Source organism: Juglans microcarpa x Juglans regia, chromosome 3S, assembly GCF_004785595.1.
Source record: "Juglans microcarpa x Juglans regia isolate MS1-56 chromosome 3S, Jm3101_v1.0, whole genome shotgun sequence".
NCBI lineage: Eukaryota > Viridiplantae > Streptophyta > Magnoliopsida > Fagales > Juglandaceae > Juglans > Juglans microcarpa x Juglans regia.
In genome coordinates, this window is record NC_054599.1 from 10,422,932 (window position 1) to 10,442,550 (window position 19,619).

At 37.9% G+C, this 19,619-nt stretch overlaps 1 protein-coding gene across 1 annotated transcript in view; it reads left to right on the forward strand.

The window, feature by feature from the left end:
• Positions 1–3,125: 3,125 nt before the first annotated feature.
• Positions 3,126–19,619, forward strand: part of LOC121257190 (DNA-directed RNA polymerase I subunit 2) — a 50,274-nt gene continuing 33,780 nt past the window's right edge. Inside the window, 4 exon segments of the mRNA XM_041158120.1 lie at positions 3,126–3,486; positions 3,672–3,754; positions 3,820–3,939; positions 12,803–12,879. Of these exon segments, the coding sequence (XP_041014054.1) occupies positions 3,321–3,486; positions 3,672–3,754; positions 3,820–3,939; positions 12,803–12,879 (446 nt within the window). The 5' untranslated portion in view covers positions 3,126–3,320.

A 19,619-nucleotide genomic window follows, 5' to 3' on the forward strand; every position in this document is an offset into this window, starting at 1 on the left:
CCCCCTCACTACTTAGTAAAAAATGACTTGTTATTCTACAAGAATCGAGTGTACATTCCTGCTAATTAGGATTTTATACACAAGTTGTTGGATCTGGTGCACATCAATCCAATGGGGGGGGGGGGGGGCGTCTGGGCTTTGATAAAACTGTATATCGGTTGAAGAGATATTTTTACTGGTGAAGGTAGAAATTAGATGTTAAACACTTTCTACAGGGGTGTGATACATGTCAGGTGGTCAAAGTGGACAACACACTTCCAAGTGGCCTGCTACAGCCCTTACCCGTTTCCTCTAGATCGTGGGCAAATATTACTATAGATTTTATAGAGGGCTTGCCTCCATCAGGAGGGTTTAACACTCTGTGGGTCATAGTTGATCGGCTTACTAAATATGCCCATTTTGCACCCATTTCTCATCTCTATACAACTAAGGTATTGACCCAATTATTCTTGAAGCATGTGTTCAAGCTGCATGGGATGTTGGGTTCCATTATTTCATATTGGGATCCCACATTTACCAACAAATTTTGGAAGAATTATTCACACTCTAGGGGGTTCAGTTATAATTTAGCACTGTATATCACCCTCAAACAGATGGTCAGACAGAGACAGTTAATAAGTGGGTCAAAAATTATCTAAGGAGCTACATGGGGGATAAACCTAAAGACTGGTCACACTGCTTGCCCTAGCAGAGTGGTGCTACAATTCTAACCAACACACATCGATTAAAGTCACTTCATTTGAAGCCTTCTACGGCTACAAACCACCAAGATTGTTAAACTATGTAGTTGGATATGCTAGAGTAAAGGAGATCGAAGTTACCTTGTAGAGCTGTGACTAGATCTAGAACTTGTTGAAACAAAGCATCTGTAAGGCTCAAGAAAGATTGAACAAATATGCAAATCAAAAGAGAAAGGAGCAGCAATTTGAGGTGGGCCATTGGGTCTACTTACAGCTCCAACCCTTTCGACAGTCCTCTCTTCATCAGCGTGGAAAAGCTTCAAACTTTCAGGTCGCTTCTATGGTCCATACCAAGTGGAGCAAAGAGTCAGGGAGCTGGCGTACCGTTTGACGTTGCCATACGACACCCAGATCCACAATGTCTTCCATGTTTTGCAACTGAAATGAAAATTGGGCCAACATGTCACACCTATTTCCACACTGCTACCAGTGGACCACCACAGAGTCGTGAAGCTTGAATTGGAGGAGGTGCTGGATCGACGGCTAAGGAAGTTCAAGAACCAATCTTTGGTTTAACTGTTGGTGCGCTGGCAAGGGCAAAAAGCCGAGGATGCATCATGGGAGTCGTACCGTCAGTTATGCTCACACTTCCCACACCTTGTGGGCAAGGTGTTCTGATAGGGGAGAGATTGTAACATGCCGACATGGGAAGGCTGAGAAGTGAAGTGGAGATCTGTCGACTAAGAAAAAGGAAACCTAGGAGAATAGGATGGGAGATGAGCTAACGGGCCGTGAAATGTTAGGGCTGGATGTAGAAGGCCTGAAGGCCGTGTAACGGGAATGCAACAACAAAGGAGTCGTACATGGGCCGTTGACTTCTTTTGGCTAGAGGCCTTTATCTAGTTGCATTTATCATAATTAGTTTTACTTACTTATTTTCTGATGTGGCACATGGGCTTGTTTGTAAGGGGATCTCTTAATCCATAGTAGATGACTATATATGTATCGAGGAGGAAAAAAAGGAAATTATCTAAACTATTCTTGGATCTAATTCTAAATTCTTGTAGAGGAGCTCCCATCGAAGAGAGCAATTATCACTTTCAATTTCAAAACAGTATATAATTTCCATCCATTTATTTACCATTTCACCCTTTCCATTATTGTTCCATTACAAGTATATTACATTATTTCATCCCATTTTATCATTCAGTGATAATAAATGTGCCATATCTTATATAGTTGAATGAAACTGAAATAAAAATGTGGAGTATAACATTGCTCTTACTTTTAATACAAAGAAGATCATGAATTAAAAAGAAAAAGAGAAAAACTTCCAGCTGGATGGGTATAAAAACCATTTTCACACCAGACAATCAAATCGCGACATGTAGGCATCTCAAACTCCAGCCTCCTGCACCTGGCACACCAAACTGTGCTCTCCCTCTCCCCCTCGCAAACACGCTACTCTTCCCTCTCTGTTCTCAAACTCCATCCATTCCATTCTCTCCCTCTCTCCAGATGAAAAATTCTTAAAATGAAAACTAATCTTATCTTGAGTCCTGTTGGGAATCCATGGTGCTCCTGCTAATTGATAACAAAAATGGTCATTCAAATATTCTTGATAAGGATCACTTATACGGTGAATAATCTTTAGGTCACTTTCATTTTCTTTGGTCGCTGGTGGTGCTAAGCTTCCAATGCTAAGCATTTTTATTTTTTGGTTGAATTCTTCTTCTTCAAAATCGGTACTAAACTCTTCATCTGAAGTTGTCTCATTGTCTTTGTCTGTAGTGACATCTTCTATTATAGAGTAAATGTCGTCATCATCTTGAAAGTCTTCATATTCGATCTGATAAACAAGGTCTAGATCGAATGTATTTGCTACATCGATGATTTTTACAGGTTTTTTGTCTTTATTTTTCTTTTGCAGGCATTTATTGGCTAAATGGTCTTTCCTGCCGCAGGTCCAACATTTTGTTGGTTTTCCTTTCCTTTATTTAGGAGGGTCTTTCCTATAATTGGAAACTTTCTTCTTAGGGTTAGAATTTTTCTTGAAATATTTTCTCTTGACAAAATTTTTGTCTTTTGACTAGGTCTTTCCATGTGGTCTATTTTTTTGTCCTTCGTGAAAATTTCTCATTGTTTGTAGGAATTAAGAACACAAGGGAATTAAGAATTTTTCATTTGGAAGAGAGGGAGAGAATGGAAGGGATGAAGTTTGAGAACAAAGAGGGAAGAGTAGCGTGTTTGAGAGGAGGAGGGGAAAGCATGGTCTGGTATTATTGGGTGCAGGAAGCTGGAGTTTGAGATACCTAGATGCCACAATTTGATTGACTGATATGAAAATAGTTTTTATATCCATCCGTACTTTTCTCATTGTAAAAACTAAGAAAAGGACAGAGTTATGGGCTTAAACTTGTACGAGATGGGCCGATACAAAACATTAAACAACCTGTCATGAGAAGTTCCCCCCATGTTTATTTCGTCCTTTTGGTGAGTAAATTCTTTTGGAAATTCACTATTCACATCGTTTCCTCTCCCAAAACCTCCTCAAAACCCCAGTCTCCTTTATAAGCCGCAACGACACGCACTGACCGTAGTTCAGACAGGCAGTGCGAGAGACCTTCTGGGCGAGCAAAGATGGTAGTCAAGCCGAATATGATGCCGGATCTGGAGGCTCTGCGCGAGCTCTTCAGGCACCACATAGAGTCGTTCGATTACATGTCTGACAAAGGACTGGAAATATTATTCCAGAGCATCAAAGGCATTCATGTTCACGATTCTTTCACCAACAAGAACCTCAGAAATATCCTTTATGATTCCCCCATCTCTCTTTTTCTATAAAGAATATTTCCTCCACTTAGTACTTCATTTGTAGTTAGAGTTATAGTTATTGGTTTTAGTTTGTCTTTATGATTTGATTGATTGAGCTTCGTTTTTTTTTGGTTTATATTCAATTTAATATACGTTAATTCTTGACTTGGATGTTACTCTGGGTTGAAAACCCTAAGTTGCACCGTCCGGCAAAGGAGCTGTTATCGAAAACGATGCACGGAGACCTGCTTCCTTATAAAGTAAGATTTTTCATTCCATGATTTCCTTCCTTTTTCCTTTTTAATCTCTCTTCTTTGTGTAACAGTGTAGGCAGGCTAAGATTTCGTACACGGGGAGTTTGAAGGCGGATGTTTACTTTCAGTGGGACGGTGGAGCTCCTATTGCACAAGAATTCGATTTTGGGCAATTTCCGATAATGTTGAAGGTTTGCAGTGTGCTTGTTTGGTTATGGTCTCTGAAATTTTCTATTTTTTTTGTTTAAATTAGTCAATATACATGTGTCTGTTTGCCCTTTTGAATCGGTTTACAGAAACGACAACTATGCTTACTTTTTTGGTTAGATATAACGCACGACTGTACTAAGTGATTAGAGTTAAAAATATTCGAAGATGCCAATGACTACTTACCAAAAATTCGTTGGAAAAATGATTAAGCCTTTTGTGAGCAGACTATGGAGGCTCAAGACTTTCTTTTTTAATACTCTCTTACTCTGTATAGCTTCTCTAGATTTTAATTAGCTTAATCCATGATTTGCTTTTATCATTTTTTGTTTTCAGTTAGATGACTTTCTTGTTCAGATCTTTTTGCGTCTATATTGTGCCTTTTGCACCTTTTAATGTCTTTTTTTTTATCACTTATGAAAAAACATAGGGAAGGGTAAATGTTAATGATTTGGCAGAAGTATGTGAAATTATCTAATTTTGTAAAGACGATAACGGATTTAACAATGCTAATAAGCATGCTATTAGTGCAATACTGGAAAGGGAGGATCCTCATATTGGTAGCCCGTTTGGTTGAGAGAGGTCAAAGGGAGCGAACTTGGCGGGAATATATATTTTAATTTTTTTTTTAATTCCATCATGGGCAACACATTAGTCGGGAGGTTGTTGCGGTACCTTTTTCTGGTAGGGAAAAGAAGATGACTTTAAGTATCACTTGAAGGATTACTTATAAAAAAAAAGTATCACTTGGAGGATTTGAACTATGTTTATTAATTTGAGAACTTGTGGGGGCCTTGAAACTTGATCTATTAGGTTATTGAATGAAGTCTTACTGGAAATTTGGCTGTAAAGGATTGGAATAAAGAAGAGAGACATTGGAGGAAAAGTCTATTATCTCAGTGGAGGAGGAATGGTTGTTTGGATGGCAAAGGTGGTGGAGGATTGTTTGAGGTTATTGGGTAAAAAGGAACCTTATTAGACAAGAAGGGAGGGTAATAGAGTTTTTATGGTTCAAAGGTGTCAAAATGCGCATGGAAGGTTCGTGAAGTTGATTGAGTTTGGCACTCGTACGGGGAATGGAATCATTGTGATTCCAGACGGGAGGGAAAGGGGTGGTTGGGCAGGTTTTGTGAGAATATTGAGAGAGGTAGTTGATTCTAAGATCTATGTTTCAGCTTCTGAAAACAGAGTCGTTCCAAAGAATGGTGGTGGTGAACGGGACTCCAGAGGTAAGAAGTTGACTTCAGATACATCTTTCAAATCAGGAAGGATGAGTCAGTGCTGGATGGTAGGAAAAGGAAGAATGCTTTGTGGAGGAAGCAACTTGATGGAGGGATGGATGGTTGGCCTTCAGTGGTGCTGCAAAAATTTGGAGAAGTCGAAGGGTCTCTTTGGCACGTAAGGGCAAAGTTGATTGGATGGAAGGAGAGGTTGTGTTCATTGTTGAAGAAGGTAGATGGAGGGCTTGGTTTGCTTATGGGCTTGGGCCCATCTTTAGTGGATAATGAAGAAGTGAAAGGGATGATGGAGTCGCGGAGTGGGCCTAAGAGTTTTAACGTTAACAAGGCTGATGGGCTGGCTAGAGGCCTAGTAAATAGGCTTGGTCAATGGAGGGTTAAGCCCTTTCGTGAAAAACAGGGTTCCAAAAGCCCGATTGGAGTGGAGGCTCAGCCCAAGGGCTCGGTGGCTCCGATGGGTACTTCGACGTCATAGACAGGGTCGTTGGCGGCAAGCGAATCTTTGAGAGGCTTTCCAACGTTGAGTTCTCCAACAACAAATCTCCGTTTACTTGGATCTAAGAATCAGACTAGTGAGGAGGCCCATATTAGATCTTCGACGACTCAGAAGGATGCGATTCGATCATATATAGGGATGACGATAGTTGTCGAATCTTCTGGGGGTACTCAGGTGGTGAGTCTCACTCTAGCGAAGGGGAGGTTGTTGTCTTCCTCTGATTGTGAGGTTTTGAAGGGAGATTCACATCTTGGGAAGGGTAGAGAAAGGTTGGTGCAGTTATTGGCTCCTACATAGTTATGTTTTGGAGGTACTGAGCAAGTGTCAAAAGGGGGTGGAAGTGGAGGATGCAATGGGAGAAGTGGAGTTGAGAGGTAACGCTTCTGGGTTCATCGAGGAGTATGTTTATGGGGTGCCTTGTACCCAGATCTATAACTCAGATTTGTAGATGGTTCTTGGTGGGGAGGATGATTTGGAGGCAAGTGAGTCAGGGGAGTTGAGGGAGACTGATGATGAAATGGATCCTTATCCATTGTGTTCCATTCATCCTGAAATTGATTGGCCCAATAAATCTTCAGATTGGGTGTTGAGGAAAGTGGATGAAATCAAGGATTGCGTGGAAATCTCTTGCAACGGTTTTGAGGAACAATTTAGAGCACTTCTTATAGCTATAGAGGCTGGCCAACCTTCTTTGGCTAGATACGCTTCAAAGAAGGAGAGGGAATTGAAGAGATTGTCGTGCTCTATTAATTATAATACAAAGGGAGGAAGTGCCTTTAGGGATAAAGGCAAGGAGAGGGTTGCCAATTATCAATGAGACCAACAATCATTTCTTGGAATGTGCGGGGGCTGAACGACTATAGAAAATGTCACAGGGTGAAGAATTTGATCCGTAAGTGGAGGGCTAATGTTATTTGTTTCCAAGAAACCAAGCTGAAATTTGTTAATCAAACATTTGTTAACAGTTTGTGGAGCTGTCAATGTGTGGGATGGGTTGAATTAGTTTCGAAAGGGGCTTCGGGTGGCATTATTGTTACGTGGGATAGGAGGGTAGTGGAGATGCTAGATCATTATGTGGGATAATTTATGGTGGCTTGTCGATTTAAGAGCGTGGATGATGGATTTGAATGGGCTTTTGCGGGGATTTATGGACAAAATGTGGATAATAGTAGGAGAATTTTATGGGATGAAATGACGGGTGTTAGCTGTTGCTGGGATGTTCCTTGGTGTTTTGGAGGGGATTTCAACATTACACGGTTTCCTAGCGAGCGTGTGGGATAATTATTTCTCTCATGCTATGAATGTTTTTTCAGATATGATTTTGAGCTAGATTTGATTGATTTACTGATGCTGGTGGGGATTTTACATGGTCCAATGGAAGGGCATGGTCTAGGCTGGACAGATTTCTAATTTTGGCTTCTTGGGAAGTTTGTTATCATGATATGAGCCAGAAAAGGTTACCGAGAATGTGTTTGGACCATTACCCCATTAAATTGGAGTGTGGGGGCATTATTAGAGGGCATAGGTATTTTAAATTTGAAAATGTGGTTGGAGGATGAGGGTTTTGTGGATAGGGTGAGGTCGTGGTGGTCTTCGTATTCTTTTTCTGGTACTCCGAGCTTTGTTTTGGCTGGTAAACTTAAAGCATTAAAATTAGATTTGAAGAAATGGAATGTGGAGGAGTTTGGGAACACGAAAAATAAGAGGAAACTTTTGCTGCAGCAGTTGCAGAGCTTTGAGGAAAGGGAGCTATTAGGGGAAATCCGGTGAGGAATTGGAGAGAAAAAAAGTGGTGGCGGATGAATTAGAGAAGATCACTTTAATGGAGGAAATTTCTTGGGAGGCAGAAATCCTGGGTCCTTTGGCTGAAGGAATGTGACAAGTGTACAAATGTTTTTCACAAAATGGTGAACTCTCATTGAAGAAATAATGCTATTGAGGCTCTTCATGATGGTGATAACATCCTTTCAGATCAAGAGGACATTAAGGATCATATTGTCAATTTCTATGGGAAGTTGTTCAGGAGAATATTCGTGGAGACCTAAGCTTGATGGATTGTTTGTTGACTCCATTGACCAGGTAAGTGCAGAATGGTTAGAGAGAGCTTTTGAAGAGGATGAAGTTCTTGATGTGGTTAGAGGAATCGCAAGGGATAAGGCTCCGAGCCTGGATGGTTTCTCAATGGCTTTCTTTCAAGCTTGTTGGGACATAGTGCAGGATGATATTATGAAGGTTTTTCTTGAATTTTATTCATTTATGAAATTTGAGAAAAGTTTCAATGCTACATTTATTGCACTTATTCCCAAAAAGGTGTGAGCTGTGGAAATGAGGGATTTTTGGCCTATTAGTTTGGTGAATGGGGTGTACAAGATCATCTCTAAGGTGCTAGCTAATCGCATGAGTGTGGTGTTGGGAAAAATTATCTTGAAATCTCAAAATGCCTTTGTAAGGGGGAGACAAATTCTTGACTCGGTCTTAATTGCTAATGAATGTTTGGATAGCATAATTAAATTAGATTAGTCTGGAATTTTGATCAAATTGGATATGGAAAAGGCATATGACCATGTTAGTTGGGATTCCCTCTTGTACTTGGGAGATATGGTTTTGGAGAGAAGTGGTGTATGTGGATCAAGCATTGCATTTCGACGTCTAGATTCTCCATTTTAGTGAATGGTACCCCAGTTGGGTTTTTTATAGTTCACGTGGCTTGAGACAAGGAGATCTGTTATATCCTTTTCTTTTTGTTCTAGTAATGGATGCTTTGAGTAGAATGATTGAAGTGACGGTAGAAGGAAGGTTGTTGTCGGGTTTTGTAGTGGGAAATGAGGATTGGAATAGCATAAAAATATCTCATCTTTTTTCTGATGATACTTTAATTTTCAGTGAGTCCAACCAAGAACATCTTCGATCTTCGATCTTTGAGAGTCTTGTTGTTATGTTTTGAAGCTATTTCGGGTCTTAGGATTAACCTAAATAAGTCTGAAATTATTCCTGTGGGTGCTGTAGCCAATATTTCAAATTTGGCTAATATTTTGGAGTGTAAGATATCTTCATTGCCACTGAAGTATCTTGGTCTTCCCTTGGGTGCTCCTTACAAATCTGTTTTGATATGGGATGGGGTGATTGAAAAGATCAAGAGAAGGTTGGCTGGCTAGAAAAAGTTATATTTGTCTAAAGGGGGATGAATTACTTTGACAAAGAGTACTTTGTCTAATCTTCCTACGTATTTTTTTTATCTTTTCCCTTTGCCGACAGGGGTAGCAAGAAGAATTGAGAGAATTTATCGGAATTTGTTATGGGGGGTATAGGAATTGAGAGAATTTATCGGAATTTCTTATGGGGGTATAGGACAGGATAAAAAGATTCTTCATTTGGTTAGTTGGAACAAGTTTGTCAACTGATTTCTTGTGGAGGCTTGGGGTGAGAAATTTGAGGATGTTTAACAAAGCACACCTTGGAAAATGGCTTTGGAGATATCATATAGAGAGATGCTTTACGGAAAAATGTTGTTGCTGTTAAATATGAGAGTGGGTTGGGGGATTGGTGCTCTAATGAAGTTAGAGGAGCATATGGGGTGAGTTTATGGAAGTTCATTAGGAAAGGCTGGGGGGAGTTTCTTAAACATATTAAATTTAAGGTGGGGGAAGGGAAGATGATTCTTTTTTGGCATGACATTTGGTGTGGGGAATGAACTCTCAAATCTGATTTTCCCTCTCTTTATAGGATTGCTAGGGATCAAAATGGTGCTGTGGCAGATTATCTCTATTGTACGGATAATAATATTCTGTGGAATGTTGATTTTACTAGAGATGCAAATGATTGGGAAGTGAATGTTGTTTCTAATTTTTTGGGAAGAATTTATAGTTTAAAAGTGGTGCAGGGAAGAGGGGATTGTCTACTGTGGGATCATGCAGGAAATTCCAGGTTTTCAGTTAGTTCTTTTTACAAAGTGTTAACATGTCATTGTGGCTGTGCATTCCCTTGGAAAAGCATTTGGAGAGTGAAGGTACCTACTAAGGTGTTCTTCAGTTGGGTGGTAGCTCTTGGTAAAGTCTTGACCACGGATAATCTTAGAAAACATGGTTTGTGTATAGCTGATTGGTGTGTCAAGTGCAAGAAGGATGGTGAATCTGTAAATCATCTCTTTCTTCATTGTGAAGTGGTAAAGTCTTTGTGTAATGAGGTTTTTGGTCAGACAGGTATACATTGGGTGATGCCTAAGCAAGTGGTGGATCTTCTTGCATGTTGGTGTGATTTTGAGGGAAGGAAATGTGTAGCTGCCATATGGAAAATAATTCCTGTGTTTAATGTGGTGTCTTTGGCTGGAAAGGAATGAGAGATGCTTTGAAGACAAAGCGTTCTTTCCGAGAACTTCAGAATTTTTTCTTTTCTACTTTGTGTTTGTGGGCTAAGACTTTTGTAAGGAATGATGATAATTTTCTGAATTTGTATTAGTCTTTTTTCTTTTCCTGCTTTCTAGAGTGTGGTAGGTATTTCCTTTGTATACGTCTTGTGTACTTGGCATTTGCCTATTCTTGGTAATAAAATTTCATATTAATTAAAAAAAAATGTTTGTGTGTGTGTATATATATTTATATATTTTTTATAGGTAAAAGGAAATATATTAAATCACGTAATAAAGGCACAACCCAAGTACAGAAGGAGTATACAAGATAAAACACCTAATTATAAGCTAAGAACTAGAAAAAGCAACAAAGAAATCATGAAAGTAGGTCTCATCCAATACAGTGGGCGACGCCCAAAGAAATAACATATGGAAGAAAAGATCTCTAAGGCTCGGTTTGAATACACAAAATATCTCATCTCATCTCATCATTGCAACTTTCCCAAATTCTCACATAAAATATAATAAACAATTCAACTTTTTCAAATTTTAAAATAAAAATAATATTAAAAAATAATATTTTAACAATATTTTATTCAACTTTTAACAAAACATCTCATCTCATCATTGCAACTTTCTTAAACTCTCACATAAAATATAATAAACAATTCAACTTTTTCAAATTTTAAAATAAAAATAATATTAAAAAATTATATTCTAACAATATTTTATTCAACTTTCAACAAAACATCTCATCTCATTTGAACTGCGTAACCAAACGAGGCCTAATCTCTCCCAATGAGCGTTTTCTATCTTTGCTTATTTTCCTCTGCCTAATTAGATGTTTCTCTTGTATACATCATGTGTACTTGCGCTAAGGCCTTGTTTATTTTCGCAGATGAGATGAGATGAGTTGAGATAAAAGTTGAAAGTTGAATAAAATATTGTTAGAATATTTTTTTTAATATTATTCTTGTTTTGAGATTTGAAAAAGTTGAATTGTTTATTTTATTTTATATGGAAATTTGGGAAAGTTGTAATGACTAGATGAGATGAGATGAGATGAGAATGGTTGTGAAACTAAACGAGGCATAAGTCTTTGCGTTCTTTAATATAATTTTCAATTACTTTTTTTTTTTTGACAAGTATAATTTTCAATTACTTGTAAAGAAAGTCTGTAGAAATGATTGGGCTGTTTCCATTTTGAGTGAATTCTTTGGTTTGTCAGTAAAAGAATGGGGGCTAATGTGAGGGAGGGAGCTCCTTTTATGATAGGCATCTCCATGGTGGTAGGAAATTGTTCCTCTTTCATATTTTGGGTTGTTGCTAATATCTCATGGTGTTTTCATTAAGACTTTTTTTAGCTTAGCTTAAATTAAATAAGCACAAGTCAATGATAATCTTTCAAGGAGTGAATAGGAGTAATGGTTTTGGGTGTGGGAGCAAATAGGAGTAATTGGATGCCTAAATAACATCTGAGAGGAATTGAAGAGGCATATTTAAACAAAATGAGATCAAGAGTACTATGACCTTAGTTATCATAGAATAAAAAAAAAAAAAAAAAAAGGAAAGCGGAGGAAAAGTTTGTGATCTGGTTTAGTTTGAGTTTGAGTTTGAAAATGATTTATGGAGCTGACCCAATTTTGTTAAAATTAAGGCTCAGTTGAGTTGAGTTGACTTTGGCCAAGCCGAATCTACTTCCGTTGGGACAAGAAAATGTGATGTAGTGATCATTTTCCATGGGCAGCTCTTAGTTGCTTTTAATTAGTGGATCTTGGACCTTAAAAACTGGCATGACCCGTCATGGTGCTGCCTAGTGGTCAAAGAGCAAGCATGGGCGAGTTGTGGACTCAGACATTCTCAGTTCGATTCTGAAGTAGGAGTTTCTCTTGGATTACCTAATATGTAGTTTTGGCAGGTGAGGTCATGCATTTGGGGTTTGCTCCCGGGGTTGGTCCGAAGGGCCCTGCCTTGGTGAGGTTCCATGCCATAAAAAAATATATAGAAACAAAAGAAGCATGGATCGTTGCTTCGTCGATTGCCTCCATCAATTACCATGCCAATCTTTTCTTTTCTTACCATGTTATCTTGAGTTTCCAAGAGGTTATACATAATTAAGTTTTAACTTTATTCCTTGGAGTGAGTGCCTGAGCTTTTTTCCATAGTGATGATACTGAGCTGGGACTGTTGGATTCAGCATCCTATGAACTATAAACAAGATGTACTGCTATTTATCGACTATATCTGTACGCCATTGATTAAACTTTTGTCAGATTACGTCGGTAATCAAGTCTTCTTTTTTCTATATCTTTCCTTTCCTTCATTTACACAATCACATATAAATTTTCATCAAGTGGATGTCTATAGACACAAGCTGTTGTGTAGATAATGATGAGATGATATCTTTCCGAATGGGATCCTTAGAGGGTTTTACAATATTTATTTTGAATTGTTGGAATTATCTTTTGAAGAAATTTTCTCTTTCCTTGATATATTTCCACGATAGCTTGTTTCAATTAGGTACATGTGACTTTGTATAGTGGAAGTTTGCATTCAAACTTTCTGTGTTTTATCAATTATTTGTGGTGATTTGATGTGTGTCTTATTATCATATTTGAATAATGACTTGGTATGTGTTATATAATGAAATCAGTTGTGCTTACATGTTTTATACTTGGATGTTTATGATTTTGGTGGCAAGGCATAATAAAGATAGTAAGAGAAAATTGGTTCCTTTTTTTCATGTTGCCCAATTGTGTTCTATGCAGTCAAAGCTTTGTCATTTGAGAGATGCTGATCCACAAAAACTAGTTTCCAAAAAAGAAGAGTCATCGGAAATGGGTGGGTAAGTATTTCACTATATTTTTTGCTCACTATGTATTAGATTCGTAGTTAATGATATTCGCATTTCCTTTTAACGGGGTGATGATGAAATTTATGATGATGGAAGTTCAGCAAGTAAATACAGTAAGCAAGCATATTCTACTATTGAGACTATAGTTTGCACTTTATATTTATTTATAATGAAAAATAAATATTGCACCGGGCTTTTTAATGACACCTAGACTAAAGTTGCACCCCATTGATGGTCAAAAGACTAGTTGTAAATTGACATGGTGAATGCAAAGAAGTTGAGTTCTATGGTTGTGTTTGCAATGCAAATATTGTATCATGAGCAAGCTCTTAAAACCATACATATCATCTAACATTTTTTTTTTTATTACCAAGACTCGGTACAGCCCAAGTACATAGGAAGTATACAAAGGAAAATACCTATTACACTCTAGAAGCAGGAAAAAGACTAAACTAGATTCAGTACATTATCATCATCCCTTACAAAAATCCTAGCTCACAAACACAAAGTAGAAAAGAAAAAATTCCGAAGTTCTCCAAGAGAACGTGTAACACCCCCTTCTCGTAGGATAGAGATATTACTAACATTCATAACATAATGCCCGGTGAAGAGATTCTAATACATGAAAATACTTCATTTAAAAAAAAGGTCAACTAAATTGAACCTAACTGTCTTCGAATCATGAAACTGAAAGCATAAGGTAAAAATATAAACTAAATTAATTCTTGTGTAAATAACACATATGCCTTTCTAAGTCTTTACACTAGATCTATTTCTGGCCCTTCAGCTTTGCGTCCTCACACTCATCATTTGTGAGAGTTAAACATAAAAGAAAATAGAGAAACAAACAAAAATGAGTCGAATACTCAGTAAATAGTACATCATACCGTAAAATATAACCTTGCTTAGCATAGACTTAATTTTTGAAAGACTCTTCATACATACATCATCACAGATTTACAATCATATTGTAACATAAGTTAATTTATCATAAACTTAATTTCTGAAAAACTAACTTTACGTACATATATCGTCACAGATTCACATATCCTATCTATTTATCGTTAACATGAGCGGAATCATACATAATCATGGCAACCATATAACGTGAATGCATAAACGACTGACTTCATGCATTTTCTAACAAACATACATGACTTGTTTATCTTGTCTTTCACTGATCATATGGTGACCCACGCTTGCGTCCGTGGCATCACATAACTTAACTGGTGATGAACACGCTTAAGTCCGTGTTTCCCTTAACATATGGTGAATCACGCTTAGGTCTGTGACATCGCTTATCATAACTAGTGATGAACACGCTTAGGTCCGTGTCACCCTTAAACATAACTTGTGATGAACACGCTTAGGTCCGTGTCATCCTTAAACATAACTTTTGATGAACACGCTTAGGTCCGTGTCATCCTTAACATAACTTGTAATGAACATGCTTAGGTCCGTGCCATCCTTAACTTGTGATGAACATGCTTAGGTTCGTGTCATCTTTAAACATCTTATCTCTCTTAATGCATGAGAAGTTTGTTGGACTTCATGAACTTTTCTAGCATGGCATATACATGTACATAGCATAGCATAACATGACATGACATAATGTGATCTGAACATAACATTCCATTTCGTATATGATCTGAGAACTACATGAACATTACGGCCTCGTTTGTTTTCAGAAAACATCTTATCTCATCTCATCTAATCATTACAACTTTTCCAAATTTCAATACAAAATAAAATAAACAATTCAACTTTTTCAAATCCTAAAACAAAAATAATATTAAAAATATATTCTAACAATACTTTATTCAACTTTTTAACTTTAATTTCAACTCATCTCATCTCATCTGCGAAAACAAACGGGGCCTACATGACTTACATGATCTAAATACTTCATGACATTACATTGCATGGCATACATGTGATTTTCATGACATATCACCCATTAAATCGCAATCCATAATAGCATAACTTACATCAGCTCACTTACATGCATATCATTATAATTCATCGAAGATCATGAAAAGGGATCTAACCTTGACTTAGCTCGTAGCGTGGCATAGACAAACATCACATTTTCATATACAATTAGAACATTTACAGTACACATGCAATGATCATACTAATTATCTCTTAGCGTTGCTTCCACAATCTCACATCCTAGCTCGTGACTTATACAAGGCACTAATTGTCACTAACTTCCTAGAAAGACGTGTCGTAGCATTCTAAATACTTAAAATCATATATAGAGATAATTTAATTATACTAAGATTAATACATAATAATATTATTCAAAACTCATAACATATTCCTTAACTTCTATTTAAAAATATAACTTAATAATTTTATAAAAATCTAGTTAAAAGTCAATTGGAATATTAACTAATTAATAGGCTCAAAAATAGTTTAAAAATGATACTTTACAAATATACTTTAAAATCCCTTAAATACTTTCTATAAAAATAAGTCTATGGGCTCATATTTATTTAAGTAAAACTTGGGCTTGATTTAAATTCCAGCCTCGCCCTAATTGAGAAAACAGTCCATTTAAAATCATTAGAATAGTTTTTGTAAAAGTGCAACCTGGCCCATCTTAATTTTAAAGCACAAGTCCATTTAAAATAAGCCCAATACTCTTTTATCTTTAGAAGGCATTGGCTGTATGGGCTTAGGGCCCAAGGGCCCATTTATGAATTAAAAGAGTGGTTGTAATTCTAGAACACACACGGGACCAAAACAACTGAAGGGGATGGCTGTGTGATAACAGAGGACTCACCGAGAGGAGAAAGCTGATGTGTGGCAGCTCTGGGTGGCTGGGAAGGACCGGCGGCACAGCTGGGGGGTACCTATGATGGTGTGACGCTGAGAGGGAGAGTTTAGAGAGAGGAACTATCAAAATCGACAAAAATAGAGGGAGGGGAGGGTGGCAGACGACAGTGGCTTACTGGAAAGGAGATGGGGTGGGGCTGGCCGGCGATCTCTGTGGCCTCGGAGAGGTAGTCCGACGTCTTCTAAAGTGGTCGACGGTGGCTGGCCACAACACCTAGCGACTTTGGTCACTAATGACAGAAGGAAAAACGACGGGAAAGGCTTAAACGGCAACAACGTTCGTTGAGGTGGGAGGAGAGCTTACCGTCAGCAGCATCTGTGGTGGATTCCAGTGAGGTAAGTGTCTCGGTTGGATGTGAGAGTGGTTTTCTTGGTTTGCAAAGGCTGTTGCGTTGGGCTGGAGTGTATGATGTTTCTTGTGTTTATTTCTGAAGGGTCCCGTGGGATTCTTATGGATGATGGGAAGGAATAACGTGAGTCTTCAGGATATATGCTAGGGTTTGAAGTTGGCTACACTTAGGAAACTATTCCTACGAGGATACAAACACTGAGAGGATTTTTGAAGAGTTTGAGTTGGAGTTAGTTTCAAACTAGGAACCTATTCCAATATGGGAACCTAATGGATGACTATACGAAGATTTTGATAGGGAAAGACTCACTGTTTTAATTTATTTGTTAGCATATTTCCTAAACTAATGATAAAAAAATAATACTAATTTTAAGCCCTAAATTTGGGCCGGTATGTTACAAAATGCTCTGTCTTCAAAACATTTGCCATTTCTTTCCAGCCAAATACACCACATTAAACACAAAGGAATCATATTCTATCCAGCAGCTACTCATTTCCTTTCCCTCAAAATGTCTCCAACATGCACGAAGATCTACAACTTCCTTTGGCATCACCCAATATAAACCTGTCCGACTCAAAACCTAATACCATAAAGACTTTGCCACCTCACAATGAAGAAAGAGATGATTTACAGATTCACTATTCTTCTTGCATGTGACACACCAATCAGCAATGCACATACCACGCTTTCTAAGGTTATACGTAGTCAAAACTTTCCCTAGAGCAACCACCCAATTGAAAAACGCCACCTTAGTAGGAATCTTCACTCTCCAAATGCTTTTCCAAGGGAAAGCACAACCAGAATGACAAGTCAGCACCTTATAAAAAGAACTAATAGAAAACCTGGACTTTCCAGCATCGTCCCACAGTAAATTGTCCTCTCTTCCCTGCATCACTTTTGAATTATAAATTCTTCCCAAAAAATCAGAAACATCATTCACTTCCCAGTTATTTACCTCTCTGATAAAGTCAACATTCCACAGAATATTATTATCCGTATGTTGGAAATAATCTGCCACAGCAGCATTTTGATTTCTTGCAATCCTAAAATGAGAGGGAAAATCAGATTTGAGAGCTGATTCCCAACACCAAATATCATGCCAAAAAAGAATCATCTTCCCTTCCCCCACGTTAAATGTAATATGTTTCAAAAACTCCCCCCAACCTTTCCTAATGAACTTCCATAAACTCACCCCATACGCTCCTCTAACTTCATTAGAACACCAATCCCCCCACCCACTCCCATATTTTACTGCAACAACATTCTTTCATAAAGCATATCTCTCTAAATGATATCTCTAAAGCCATTTCCCAAGAAGTGCTTTGTTAAACATCCTCAAATTTCTCACCCCATATCCTCCACAAGAAATTGGTTGACAAACCTTGTTCCAACTAACCAAATGGAAAATTTTCTCCTCTCCTATACCTCCCCATAAGAAATTGCGATAAATTTCTCAATTCTTTTTGCATCCCCTGCTGGCAAAGAGAAAAGTGAAAGAAAATATGTGGGAAGATTAGACAGTGTACTCTTTATCAAAGTAATTCGTCCCCCTTTAGACAAGTATAGCTTTTTCCATCCAGCCAACCTTCTCTCGATCTTCTCAATCATCCCTTCCCATATGGAAACTGATTTGTGAGAGGCACCCAATGGAGAACCAAGATACTTCAGCGGCAGTAAAGAAATCTTACACTCCAAAATATTAGCCAAATCTGAAATATTGGCCACCCACTGGAACAATTTCAGACTTGTTAAGATTAATAATTAGACCCGATATAGCTTTATAAGATAACAACAATGCTATCAAAGATTGAAGATCTTCTTGATTAGGTTCACAGAAAATTAAAGTATCATTGACAAAGAGAAGATGAGATAATTTAATGCTATTCCGATCCTCATTTCCCACTTCAAAACCCAACAAGAACCTTCATTCTACTGCCATTTCAATCATTCTACTCAATGCATCCATAACAAGAACAAAAAGAAAGGGAGATAACGGATCTCCTTGTCTCAAACCACGAGAGCTATTAAAAAATCCAACCGGGGAACCATTCATCAAAATAGAAAATCGTGCCATCGAAATGCAATGCTTGATCCACAAACACCATTTCTCTCCAAAACCATACCTCCCGAGTAAGTACAAAAGGAAATCCCAACAAATATGGTCATGTGTCTCTTCCATTTCCAATTTGATCAAAATTCCAGATTCATTTAACCGAATTCTTCTATCCACAATTCATTAGCAACTAAGACCGAATCAAGAATTTGTCTCCCCCTTACAAAAACATTTTGAGATTTCGAAATAATTTTTCCCTACACCACACTTACACGATTAGCTAACACCTTAGAAATGATCTTATATACCTTATTCACCAAACTATCATATAACATTGACAACGAATTTTTTTGATAAGAAAAATGAAAATTTTATTCATACGAATGAAGTAGGCGAAGACCATATACACAAGAAGTATACAAAAAAACACCTAAATACATTCTAGGAGCCAAAAATTTGAAACAAAAAGTCATGAACACTAGTTCCATTAAGCCCAATGGCTGAAAACCAGAACAATAAGGTGTGCACAAAAAAGTCCTAAAGGTCCACCATTGTGCGCTCCCTATCTTCAAAACACCGATCATTCATTTCCGTCCAAATACACTACATAATGCACAAAGGAATTATCCTCCAAACTGCAAGCACTTGGGGCAGCCTTGATTATCCTTCTAGCAAGCTATTAAATCCACCAACCTCAAAGGCATAACCCAAGCCACACCAATTCTTCTAAAGATCTCTTCCCACAACACTTGTCACCTCACAATGCCGTAATAAACGATCCACTGATTCCCCATTCTTCTTGCACAAATAACACCAATTCATAACAATCAGACCCCGCTTCCTCAAATTGTCCGTGGTCAAAACATTCCCAAGAGAGGCAGTCCATACGAAGAAAGCTACTTTGGAAGGCACACAAGACCTCCAAATACTCTTCCATGGTAAAGGAACATTACCATGTGATGCCAATAGCTTGTAATAAGATCTCATTGTAAACTATTTGCTCCCATTAGGCCTCACTGCATCCTATCCTCATGTACCATTAGGCCTCCTGTAGAATATATAAGACTGAAAAATTCTGAAACAGTATACATTTCCCAATCATGAACAGCCCTATTAAATTGAACATCCAATTGGTGAGAACCATGGGAAAATGGCAACAGATTTGACATAGAAGCATCCTGATTAACAACAATGCAATAGAGAGCAGGGAAAGCCCTATAGTGAGCGCAATCTCCTCACCGAACGTCATGCCAAAATCTGATTCTAGAGCCCTCACTAGCTACAAAACAAATATGAGTGGCAAAACTTTGCCAACACCTCCTAATAAATTACCATAAGCCCACACCATACACCCTCCTTACTTAATTAGAACACCAAACCCCCCAAGCACTTCCGTATCTATATTCAATAACCTCCTTCCAAAGCGGATCCCCTTCCAAGTGGTTCCTCTGGAACCATCTTCCCAATAGGGTTTTATTGAATGTCCT